This window comes from Mustela lutreola, chromosome 7 (genome assembly GCF_030435805.1).
Source record: "Mustela lutreola isolate mMusLut2 chromosome 7, mMusLut2.pri, whole genome shotgun sequence".
Classification (NCBI taxonomy): domain Eukaryota; kingdom Metazoa; phylum Chordata; class Mammalia; order Carnivora; family Mustelidae; genus Mustela; species Mustela lutreola.
In genome coordinates, this window is record NC_081296.1 from 149,743,563 (window position 1) to 149,756,236 (window position 12,674).

Genomic DNA, 12,674 nt, shown 5'->3' on the forward strand with positions numbered 1-12,674 from the left:
GGTTTAGACGAGGAACTGAGTATCCAGTCTTGCTGACCCGTTGTCCGGGAAAGTGGCTTACCGGGGTGGTCCTCGTCTCCGGCCGCCCCCGCCCACCCGGCCGCCGCGCCGCACTTACGTCGTCCTCGGCTCTGGCTGTTCCCTCTGTCCGCGGCGCTGCGCTTACATCGGCGCCCGCGCGGCCTGCGCTCGCCCGCCGCTGGCCACTGTCCCAGGTACCGAAAGGCTTCGTGAGGCCGCCGCGCCGCAGGGTGTCCCGCAGCGCTGCTCGCACCTGACCGAGTAGGCGCAGCAGCGTGGGCCGGAGCCTCTGCAGCTGGTTTGCGCCAGGAAGGCAGGGCGTCGAGGCCGCGGTGAAAGCAGGTGCTGCCGAATACGCAGAGCCCGTGCGCGCCCCACCGGCCGCCGTGCGCGTGCCCTATGTGCGCGTCCCCTACGTGCGCGCGCCCACGAGCACGGCCGCCACGCGTGCGCGCCCTGGCCCGCTCCCCCCGGGCCCAGGGCAGAGAGGAGGCTCGTGCCCTGTGTACACGTGAGAAAACCCGAGCGTGGGCAGGATTTTCGGGGCACAGTCCCTGGCTCTGGTCGAGGACGGCCAGAAGCCTGCCCCTCCCTCCGGCCTCGGGCCCTCCTGTCCTGTTCGTGCGGCCTAACACCCCCCCCCCCCCCGGCTGCGACCACAGCCCTGGGGACACTGTCACTCCGTGTGAGCTGAGCGGTTAAAATGAATCCATCGGGTCCCCGTCTGGCCCCCAGAACAAACCGGATTCCTTCCACTTCCGCGCGTGAGGAGGACGGACACCAGCCCCCCGTGGTGTCCCGCCTGGACTCCGCGTAGCTGGACCCCGCAGCGTTTGTGCTCAGAATCCCTGAGACACAAGGACCACTTGAGGCGGCCTGTCCCCTGCCTGACGTCCTTGTCTTTCCCATGTTGGGGGTCGGCACAGCCTTTTCTGCAGCCGAGCCTCGAACTCCTGCTCCGGCCGTGGTGGGAAGGCTGTGTCTTGGGGAAGAAGCAACTTCGCGGCAGTTAGTCAGCCGGCAGGAAAACCTGGGTCTGGGCTGGTCGCCTTTGGGGACACTGAAAAGAGGATTTGGGCTGTAAAAACCTGGTGGTCTGCCAGCCCCACAGACTCCCAACCCCACCTCTGGGGTCCGGGCTGTAGGTGACCGGACACCCCGCACGGGCTTCAACTTGACACAGGGGTCATTAGCTTTGCCACTGGTAGGTGGTAACCAGCTTCCTAGGAATCTTAACCGAGCAGGTGTGTCGGTCAGAGTCCGACCAGAGAAGCAACCAGCGAGAGACAGAGACAGCCCGGGAGATCCTTTCCCAGGAGCCTTCGGGCAGGAGCCAAGGCCGCCTCCACAGGGAGGGTTTTGTCTTCCTCTGGGAAAACCACGGTTCTGTTCTTCAGACTTGCCAGCTAAGTGGCTACAGCCCACCCACGTCCTCAGGGGTCGTCTCTCGAGCTGCAGGTAGGCTGACTGAGATGTCGACCATAGCTACAGATACCTCCACGGGTGCCGCTCGCATTTGTGTCCAATAGTAAGCCGTGATCTGTCCCATCTCGCTTTCCTGCCCCCAGTTAGTCTCTCTGGGGACAGCTGCCCCGCCTGCTGCCACCCTTCAGTCCTCATGGGCAGCCTGGCCAGTGAGGAACTATGGGGGCACCTCCTGGCCCCAAGCAGAGCAGGAGGGCAGCGCCCCCCCATCCGTGTGCATGCTCCCTTCCTGAGTGGGACTGACACAGGCTGACGTGAGTGTATCCAGGAGAGGCAGGCCTAGCGTGTGTCTGGAGCACCTCCTCCACCCAGGGACACCATGTGGGCTCTGTCCTCCTGCGCTGGGCACATGGCTCTCCTCTGCGACACCCTTTTCAAGGCACCTGCTGTCTCTGCCTTTGAAGGAGTAGAAAGAAAACCTGGCTCATGAATGCCGCGCACCCATACGGGCCTCAGACTACATCTGACTCCACTCTCCACACTTTCCTAGCCCAGGAAGGAAGGGGCAAAGGCTCCTGGTGACACGGCTCATCTGCTGCCCCTCAGCAAGCCGGGGGGGTGGTGTGGAGAGGGGGGCGGGCAAGTATGGCCTTTCCGGGGTGTGGGATCTCTTGCTGTCTACTTGTTCTCTTCTGTGGGCTTGGGGATCAGAGTGCCAGGAGAGTCCTTCCCCGGGCACCAGTGACAGGATGTGCCCCATGCACCTGCCAGCACCTGTCACAGCCTTGGTCCGTTAGTCACCTGTTACGTGGGGGCCTCCTCCAGGACCCTGTTCACAGGTTCACAGGTTCCAGACCACTTTCTGCTTAGGTTTTAGGGGTATTTTATTTTTACTAAAGGTTTTTTGTTTTTTTTTTTTTTGCTTGTCTGGATTTCCAGCCATCTTTTGTTCCTTCCATTCCTGTGTTATCTCAGCCCCGTTGCTGTGATGCCCTGCCGCCGCTCCTCCTCTCAGACGGCACGGATGACAAATGTTTGGGGCTCAGGGCTTCCCATAGCTGATGGCTTGAAGTGGGGGCATGTTCCTTCACAGAACACAATGGTAGGGCTCGGAGTTCAGTGTCAATAATAGTAAAGATGAGAAAAGAAACACAACTGTTGGCCTTGAGCTTTAGCTCTGTCTCCATGAGACTGGACACCCTTGCATCAGGTCTGCCCAGGACCATCCACAGATCCTCCCTTCACGGTGTCACGGAGCTGAGTCTCACCTTGTGTGGCAGGTGTTTAGATGCTGTGCTGTGGGGAGTGGGGGGACAGAGGCCTTGCTGTGGTCGTGTGAGCGCCTGTCGCTCGAGCCCAGTCTTGCGGCCCACATACAGTGGTTCAGAGCCTCTGAGAGGGAACTAACCATATTTAAATTTCCTACAAAAGTAGTTACAAATTGATGATATGGAAAAATTAAACATATCACAAATTTATCAGTACATGTTGTGCGTTACTTACAGATTAATGGGCATTCAAGTGTACCTGTGCTCCTGAGAATTCTAGATTTTATGTAGAAACACCTGTAAAACCCTGACTTTTATGAAGTTTGAAATAGACAGAGCCATAATAACACACGGGTCGGGCATCCGCAGTGAAGGACAATATAAAGAAAAATGGACAGCAAGTTGTACGAGGGGGTCACTCACACTCCAGAGAAATCTCTTCTAAGTCATTTCTTCCTGAGTCCAGATAGACGAAGACCGCAACCATCCAGCCCCAGGCACGGTTGGTGGGTCTGGTCTCTCGGCGCCGATCGCCGGTACCTCCAGGGCAGGCGGTCAGTCCTTCGGTCTCTGCTGTTTCCTCCATGATCTCATTCTTTTCTTCCCAGCACTACACCAGCCTCCTCGCTTGGCACTGACACACGGAAGAGACCGAGGGCTCCCCACTGCCGGCTGGCACTGGCTGGTGCTAGTTGTCTGTGAATCTGGCAGCTCAGAGTTGAGCAGGAGTCTCAGTGGCCGGCCGTCTGTGGGCCATGTTTCCTGCTGCGCTCCTGACCCCAGGTCTCACTGGGGATGCTCGCTGCTTTCGTAATCTTAAGAATAAGGATGAGCCATGGGGCACCTGGGTGGCTCAGTGGGTTAAGCCTCTGCCTTTGGCTCAGGTCATGATCCCAGGGGCCTGGGATCGAGTCCCGCATAGGGCTCTCTGCTCAGCAGGGAGCCTGCTTCTCCTCATCTCTCTCTCTCTCTGTCTCTCTGCCTATTTGTGATCTCTCTCTGTCAAATAAATAAATAAAATCTTAAAAAAAAAAAAAAAAAAGAATAAGGATGAGCCAGATAACTGCTGGAAGCGGCTATCATTACAATTAAAGTGTTTTCTGTAAATTTTTTTTAATGTTTCTTATAAATGTCTTTTTAATGTTTTCTGTAAATATCTTGAATGTCCTGGTTATGACTCAAGAATGTGTGGGTTTTAGTTTGCAGTTAACATGTTTCGAACATTACCACCTTCCTCCAATCCTACGGGAGCAGAATTTGACCCCGAGGAAGACGAGCCCACGTTAGAAGCAGCTTGGCCTCATCTACAGGTACTGAACTCTGAGAATGCCCCAGAAACAGGGGCATGAATTAAATGTGTATATTCGCGGGTTTTTCTCTAAAGCAAATGTGCTGGCTTCTAGGGCCTCACTCCAGCTTATTGCAAGTGGACCTCTGACTTTGCAAACCTGTGCATCTAAGAAAGGTATTTTAGCGGAAGTGAGAATCAAATGGTTGGTTTGTTTGGACCCCTTGAAACAAACTACAAAGATACATAATTGCCAGTATGTTGGTAATGAAAGTGACCTCCTCCCCGATAGCCATTAGGTCAAGGCCTTTTGCAGCTAGATGCTCCCCCACCCCATTTTCAGGATGTAGATATTATGCGCACCAAAGCTCCCCTGCTAACTTGCGCATTTGTAAGGCAAAAAGTTGATCGTAGATCAGACCGGATGCCTGAGAAGACCCTGAGCCCAGTGCAAGCAGAGTGTGTGCAGGCCACGCGCCACACCGCGGCCTGGGGCCTGGGTTGTCCGCAGGAGGGGAGATAGAGGGGAAAGCTGGGAACGAGCAAGATGGGGAACAGATCACAAAGGGGGGCTGTCTCGGGGGCAGCGTGCAAGGAGGAGCGTCCCAGCCCTGGGTGACCGTGTCCGTGACCCGCTCACCGAGCCGTCCCAGCTTCCTGTCTGCCTGGCTCTGCCAGGACACATGCCCACGGTGGGTGCAGGCCCCAGCCTGCTGTAGCTGCTGCGCACTGTGGTCTCCCGGCAGCCTCGGCTGAGCGCCAGTGACCCCCACTGTGGGTATCATTTTGTTTAAATGCTACTTAAGGCTGTAGTCTGTGGTTCTGAGCTAAATAAAACAATACCATCTTCAGTTGTAATTAAATGAAGCCATAGTATTTGGACTTAATTCTGTAGGTACGTGGCTTTTTATTAAGGCTTCATATTTTCAGAGATTCAACTCATGGTGTATCTCTAATCTCCAGCTAATAAAATACCATGTTGTTTGACTCATTGTTGTTTTTTTCCTCCTAGCTTGTTTATGAATTTTTCTTAAGATTTTTAGAGTCTCCAGATTTCCAACCTAATATAGCGAAGAAATATATCGATCAGAAATTTGTATTGCAGGTAAGGTACTGATTAGCTGAAGCTTCAAAAGCCCTAAACTACAGCACGGGAATTGCCTGTGCACTGAGTGTCTTTTTCTCCTTGAAGCTTTTAGAGCTCTTCGACAGTGAAGATCCTCGAGAGAGAGATTTTCTTAAAACTACCCTTCACAGAATCTATGGAAAATTCTTAGGCTTAAGAGCTTACATCAGAAAACAGATAAATAATATATTTTATAGGTAAGTCAGCGTGTGGGTGACGTGTCCCTTTTTGCATGATGACAGTCGTGTTCACACTCGGTGCTCCTCCCCACCCCAAGCCCATCATTCCCTTTGGCAAGTGACTGGGGAGTGGGAGCGGCCTGCCCATGGTGTGCTGGGCAGCAGTGGCCCCCTTCTGCCTCCCCCGCCGCTCCCCGCCCTCACCCACCCCCCATCTCACCACACTGCCTTCCTCTGTGTGCGTTTTCACCCAGCTGTCCAGGGTGGGTCCACCTAGAACCCGTGCAAAACCAGCTGTCACTCCTTCCCCCTGCACGTTACTTCTTCCCCCACTGCCCTCGACGCATCTCAGAGAGCGGGCGAGAAGGAGGAGTAAGCAGGGGTCCTTAGCAGCTCTCCCAAGCTAGAGAGCTGTGCCAGAGGTCTGGAAACCCTGTCTACCTCCGGGCAGAGGAGGGCCTGTTGGAAGCAGCAGGTGTAGGTAGCACGGTCATCCCTAGGCCTGTGGGACTGCAGAGACGGGTCAGTCTGGGGAGCTGGGTGCAGAAGGTGCCCTGTCTGGGTTTACACAGAGGAGGCACAGCCCCATGGCTCATGAAAGAATGTTCCATGATGTTCCAAGTGCGGTATTCACCTTAACTCCGCCCCCTCTTGCTCCCTATCCTGGCCACAGCTTCTCATTGACTCTTAAAGTCTGAACACCCCTCAGCCCGCCTGCCACTGTCCCCACGGTTCTGCCACCACCTGAGTCACATGGATGACTGTCCACACTTGGTTGGATGAGCCTAAGTCCTGGGCCTGGCCGGCCCCCTCATTTGTTCTCTGCTCACCTCCAGGCCCCTTCCACACAAGCGCCTCCTGGACCAGTCTTTCCGCCCGCCCTTGGCCGCAGCCTCAGAGGCTTGCAGACGCGTCCCCACGCCAGAAAGCCCCCCTGGCTTGGCAGACAGGTCTCCCCACGATGCAAGCATTGTTCTGGCTGCTTTACCACAGGAGTCCAGCAACAGCTTCGCGCCTGTGGTGGCACCAGATGAAGGCTGATGCGTGAGAGACTTAATACATCTTGGCTTTCCCTGGAGAGCTCACTGCACGCAGTTTATTCTGAGAATTTGGGCTTCCCAGGTCAGCTTGCCTTGAAGGCCCCTGACCCCAGGCTGTCTCAAGGTAGTGACAGAACCCAGCAGTGACAGCCGGGTGTGTAGGTCCCTCTGTGAGATAAAGCGAACAGGTTTCACACTGTCAGGCCATGGGGCCTCAGTGAGGGTGATGTATAGGCCCTCACCAGGAGCACCACAGAGGCCAGGCGCATCCCTTCTTAGGCACAGTGACCCAGCAAGGGAGAAGGGGGCAGAGACAGATGGAGAGCCCACCATGGAGAACAGCAGCCTCAGGGGCTTCTGGAACCTGTCCCTCTGTGCTCAGAGAAGGACATCATGTTTCCTGGGTGTTGTCTTCCTCACACCTTCTTGGCCTTGTGCTTCCTTCTGAACAGGGTCATTAGACGGCAGAGGTACTTCTCTATTGAAACATTTTATACATTGTTTAAACAGCAAAGAATGGGTACTATTTAAATTCTGATCTTTTAGGCCCAAAATTAAAGATCTACCTAAAGTGAGGGTTGTTTTCTTTTTTTAATTAAAATGTGGGTTTGTTCAGAGAGCAGAATCACAAATCATGAAGAATCTCAGTACAATAACGAAAACATTTAAATTATTCAGAAGTCACTGCACTTGATTTCGTTCTCACCGAGTGCCCCAGGCTGGCGTGCGATGCTCTTGGGTTTCAGCCATGTTTTCTGTCACTGTCGTTCCTGACCGATGCCATCAAAAGCGGGCACGTTGTGTGGATCCCGTAGTCGGTCTCCGCCTTCCACACCTCCGATCTCCTGCGGAAGGAGAAGGACCGGGAGAGAAGTCTGTGGCATGACCCCAGCGTGGAAGAAAAGATCTCTGCAGCCTGTTTGGTTTATCTCACTAAAAGTGTTCAAGTCAAGCCCGTTTGGATAGTTTCTCCTTCTGATGAGCGCGTGAGAACTGGGAGCGGCAGGGATCTGCCTGTTGACAGCCCAGCCAGGGCGAGCTGGAACCCTGGAGTGAGCAGGGCTCTGGGTCTGTTACAGCCCAGCGGCTGGAATCAGCAACAGCCAATGACTTTCTCGCAGATCTGTAATCAGAGCTGGGCTCCGTGGGCAGTTCCACCGCTGCCCACGGTCTGTGGGGGCCGACACGTGCAGGATGGCTCCGGGCAGGACCTCAGGTGGCTTCCAGGAAGGAAGAAGTGGCAGCCGCCTGTCCTCCGCGAGGCTCGGCCGGTAACTGGAGCAGATTCCCTTCTCCCTTCTGTGCTGATGCAGGCGACTCACAGGACGACAGATCCGCAGGGAGGGAGACAGATTCCGCCTCTTCATGGGAGGCTCAGGGCACATCCCACGGGGAGGAAAGATACTGATAGTGTCCGTTCTGGAGACTGCCTCCAGTAAGCAGGCTCTGGCTCAGTTTTTAGAGAGTCCTGATTGTTTTTTGCTGGGAAAGTGAGAAACACCATCCAACCCGCGTGCAGACGTCTTCATTATGGCTTTCTCCCCACTCCGCACCTTCCTTTCTTCTCCCTCTCGGGAAAAGTTAAAAGGAGATTTGGTTTCTCTTTTTTATATCTATTTCAAGTCAGGTCAAATAAATAGAAACAAAGAATTTTGTTTGCCGATTCAAAGAGGCACATGCACCCCAGTGTTTAGAGCAGCAGTGTCCACAGTAGCCAAATTGCGGAGAGAGCCCAGATGTCCATGACAGATGAACGGGTAAAGAAGGTACGGTGTGTACGTGCAGTGGAGTATCACTCAGCCGTCAAAAAGAAGGAAAGCTTGCTGTTTGCAGTGACATGGATGGAACTGGAGGGTGTTATGCTGAGCAAAATAAGAGGAAGACAGTTGTCACAGGATTTCTCTCGAATGTGGAATTTAAAAACAAAAAAGATGAACATAGGTGAAGGGAAAATCAAGTAAGTTGAAATCAGAGAGGGAGGCAAACCGTAGGAGACTCTTAACAAACGGGGCTGCTGGAGGAGAGGGGGGTGGGGGGATGGGGTACCTGGGTGACAGGCATTAAGGAGATCACGTGATGGAATGAGCCCTGGGTGTCACTGACTGATGAAACACTGGATTGACCCTGAAATCAGTGCTACACTGTATGTTAACTAGCTTGAATTTAAATTTAAAAAAAAAAAAAAAAAATCTCTGATGAAAAAAAGAAATGAAGAACTTACCAAGAAGAATATAGTGATGCTGATTTAGGAAAACAAAATGTCCAACAACAGAAGGCCGTCCTTGTTCACATGCGACAGCTGGAGCCTGTAGAGCCTGAGCCCAGCAGAGGCCCAGAGCCGAGCCCTGAGGTCTGCGGGTGCCTCGTGCAGTCCTGCTGCCTTCCCAGCCCCCCGGGTCATCGAGAGAAGCAGACAGTCAGGTGGCACGGCTGTACTTCGTACAAAGCTCCAACTTTGCACGTGAAAGCTGAGAAAACAAGCAACGCGCAAGTTGAGTTTTATAAATCTGAGTGCGTCCGAGCACAGACGCAGCACGAAGGATGGGGCTCCAGGGGGTCGGCGCCCAGTCTCCAGGCCGGTGCAGCGCAGAGCCCGGTGGGGAGTTGAGGGCTGCGTCCCCTGCCATAGGACCATACCGCCTGCTTCTCACCAGACAGGTGCCCTGTGCTGTCTGGGTCACTCCCCACCACCCGTTCATGCCGTGGCCATACTCATTTCCATGGCACTGTGGTTCTCTGCTCAGTGGCTGTAGCCGACCCACGTGAGGCACTCGGGGCACCACCCTGCGTGTCTGCCTGGCCCACCTCCTGCCCGCGGCCCACTCCCCGCTCCATTTCACAGACCTTCGCTCCAGCCCTGCCTTCTCCCTCCCACTCCACCCCGTCCAGACATCTGTCAGCCCTCCTTCATGGCCTGGTTCAAGCGCCAGACCTTCCGAGAATTCTGCCCATTCCAGGATGTGGCAGTGTCAAAGCCCCCCCTTCAGGAACAATTCACGTGCTGTGGATATTTGACGTGTTCTTTACCTTGAGGTCCCTTGTCCATTCATTGCAAACAAGAACAATGAAATTTCAGAGTCTTATTTTTTTTAAATCATCACAAACTCTTATTTTTGACATAGAGCTGCCTCTAAACTGATTTTGTCAACGGAGAGCAGAATCCTTTTTCAGACCCCACTCCTGGCAGGCAGGCGCCCTTGCCTTGGTTGAGGTTGAGGTGGACGCCAGGCGAGCACGGTGTGGGCAGGAGTGGGCTCCTGGCTTTTGAGGAAATCCTTGGGAGGTGGGGAGCTGTTGCCCTGTTCAGGGTCCCTGTTCTTTCTCATAGTTCCCAGCCTGTCAGCGTGTTCTAAGCATGGGACAGATGCTGCAAGGGCCATGGGAGCCCACTGGGCAGGCACAGCGCGAGAGGCTTCTCGGGACGCAGATCGGCTGATCGTACTGGGATTCCAGGAGGGGGTGCTTGAATCCGTGAGGGGCCATGCGAGGTGTCTATAAGGAAGCAGGGAAGACAACTCAAGTGGGCAGGAAGGGAATTCTGCCCTGGCACAGACCCAGCCAACTGTTGGAGGTTTTAAAACTGAGGAAGGTGGGGGCACCTGGGTGGCTCAGTGGGTTAAAACCTCTGCCCTCAGCTCAGGTCCTGATCCCAAGGTCTTGGGATCAATCTCCATGTCGGGCTCTCTGCTCGGCGGGAAGCCTGCTTCCTTCTCTCTCTCTCTCTCTGCCTGCCTCTCTGCCTACTTGTGATCTCTGTCTGTCAAATAAATAAAATCTTTAAAAAAAAAAAAAACTGAGGAAGGTGTCCAGTTAGGTTGGCAGATGGCAAATTGCTCTTCATCACCTCTGGGCGGCTGAAGTAGGGGAGCTCATAGTACAGACCCTACAGCCTTTCTCCGTCTTTGGAAATCCAAAATAAAATGTTGGGGGGACATTTGAGCAGACCCATGCGCTCTGCCCTTCAGGTCTTTGCACACCCCCCTCCCTCCAAAGCACCTTGTTTCCTTATTCAGAGGATTTTAGTCTTTACAGTTGTTACTTCAGTGTCAAATTCTAAGTGGCATGTTGCTTCTTCTAGGTTTATTTATGAAACAGAGCATCACAACGGCATAGCAGAGTTACTGGAAATCCTGGGGAGGTGAGTCGTCTTTGTTCTGGCAGCGAGTAGAATGGATTCCAGAATGATTCAGCCCACTGAGTCCAGCAGCCCTCCCCAGAGTGAGGCGACTGAAACCATTCCCAGAGGAACTAAGACCTCTCTTGATGGAAGGGGTTGGTGAGGTCTGGGGTTAGGAGCCACCGAAGAGAAACCCCCCTGGGTGCCTGGCTCGGCACACAGGTGCTGTTTCACACCCCTCATCAGAGACGGTTACCTTAAGGTTTATGTGTGACAGTGGAAGAATGGATCATTTACTGTACCCGGGCAGTGTTGAGTAAATGCTAACATTTCAAATTGCTTTGGTTTTATAACTTTTTTATAAATGTTCTTAAAAGTAATATTTTACAAATTTTACCATCTTAGGCCAAGTGGAGTTCCTGCTCGCTAAATCAGTGACCTGTAGATTTTATGTCAGACCTCCAACCCCCTGCTTCCCAGAGTTCCTCAGGGTTGCCCAGTCGAGGAAGCTTGGAAGTGCTCTCCTCTAGCACATCCCTCGGGGATTCAGCTGCATCAGCAGCTAAAGCTTCCGAGGGACACTGCAGGGAGGGACACGGTGTCAATCCCCGGAGCTTTGGAAGCACAGGAAGCCTGTCTCTGGGAACACGGGCGTCATCTGCTCTCTCTGCGCTCCGGCCGCGCTGAGAAAACCGTCCTTGCTGTTTTAGATGTAATCTGAAAAAACTCTTAGTCCCCGTGCAGAAGTCTACTTAGATCTGTTTCAGCACAGTCGGCCGGTTACTCTCTCTTAGTAGAGTATGGTGAGCGGTTGAAGGCCCCTTACTAGTTGTATTACCTTCCTTAACTAGTCTTGGCCACTGTTTTCTTAGTAAAGTGGGGAAATCTACTCACCTCCAACATGTTGCAAGGAGGCCATTAAGTGTCTGCACAGCCCGGTGTGTCACAGAAAGGACTCTGCTTCCTGCTGCTGGGATCCAGAAGAGGTGCTTGACCTTGAGGGTCTCCCAGATGCAAATGAGCAGGTCATCCCTAATGTCCACTTCAGACAGCCTGCGGCACACACGTACACAGGACCCCTAGAGGGTGCAGAACAGTCTGGAAATTGCTGTCACTGCTCCGTAGCTCCAACACGTGTCTGTGGGTACGCTACTTAATGTTAGAGACAAAGCTTCAGTTTGGAGGCAGGAGTGAGACCCCCTTTCTTTGTAGAAGGGAACGACGCCCTGGCTGATCTGTAGCCAACTCCCCTCTCGCACACTCAGACTCCATCCTGCCAGCATTAGAGTAATGAACCCAAATTTCTCCAGAGAGTTGCCAGTTCCTAAAAATGGGTGAAGGCAAAGGGGAGGTGCCGGGCTTGGGCAGACGCAGACCGGGGTCCCGCGGGAGCTGCCCGGCCTCCATGGCCTGTCTAAAGAAGGAGGCTTTGCCCCCAGGGACTCGCGCTGTTTTGGGTAACCCAGAACAAATCCAGAATTTTAGAATTATCTCACACATAATAAAGATAAAAATGACCGTGCTTCTTGGAATGTATTTAGTTTTCTTTTTCATTTCTGTTAATACCATCTTTTGTGCAACGTACATTTTGCTTACCAATTTTTATGCTGAAAATGAGAAAAGAAAAACAGATTTTTTTTAATCTGGAAATCATAAATATTCAAACTTTGAATAAATTCTGTTTTTACAGTATAATTAATGGATTTGCCTTACCACTAAAAGAAGAGCACAAGATTTTCTTACTGAAGGTGTTGCTACCTTTGCACAAAGTGAAATCTCTGAGTGTCTACCATCCACAGGTAAGGGGTGCCCAGCGGTGACGCGCAGGTGGGGACGCTCGCTAGCACAGGGCCTCCACGTGAGCACTGATGAGCCCGAGACACACAATCCCAGCCTGTTACTGGGAGTGTCCTCTTTATTATGTGCCACTGCTGATGTAGGTAATTGAAAGGATACAGGGGTCAAGAGATTCCCTTTTAAGAAAATCAGAAACAGGGGCACCTGGGTGGCTCAGTGGGTTAAGCCGCTGCCTTCGGCTCAGGTCATGATTTCAGGGTCCTGGGATCGAGTCCTGCTCGATCTGCTCAGCAGGGAGCCTGCTTCCCTCTCTGTCTCTCTCTCTGCCTGCCTCTCTGTCTACTTGTGATCTCGCTCTGTCAGATAAATAAATAAATCTTAAAAAAAAAAAAAAAAAGCTTAGAAAAAACAGC

General features: G+C 53.1%; 1 protein-coding gene across 8 annotated transcripts in view; it reads left to right on the top strand.

The window, feature by feature from the left end:
* The window catches only part of PPP2R5C (protein phosphatase 2 regulatory subunit B'gamma), a 121,964-nt gene that overhangs the window by 86,204 nt on the left and 23,086 nt on the right, over nucleotides 1-12,674 (top strand). For all 8 annotated transcript variants that reach the window (XR_009355903.1, XM_059183132.1, XM_059183133.1 and 5 more), the window contains 5 exons: nucleotides 3,914-4,024; nucleotides 5,015-5,107; nucleotides 5,195-5,325; nucleotides 10,426-10,485; nucleotides 12,155-12,263. Coding sequence is in view for 7 of the 8 variants with exons in the window: in XM_059183132.1 (XP_059039115.1) it covers nucleotides 3,914-4,024; nucleotides 5,015-5,107; nucleotides 5,195-5,325; nucleotides 10,426-10,485; nucleotides 12,155-12,263 (504 nt within the window). In the remaining variant the exon portion in view is untranslated. The remainder of the gene's footprint in view (nucleotides 1-3,913; nucleotides 4,025-5,014; nucleotides 5,108-5,194; nucleotides 5,326-10,425; nucleotides 10,486-12,154; nucleotides 12,264-12,674) is intronic.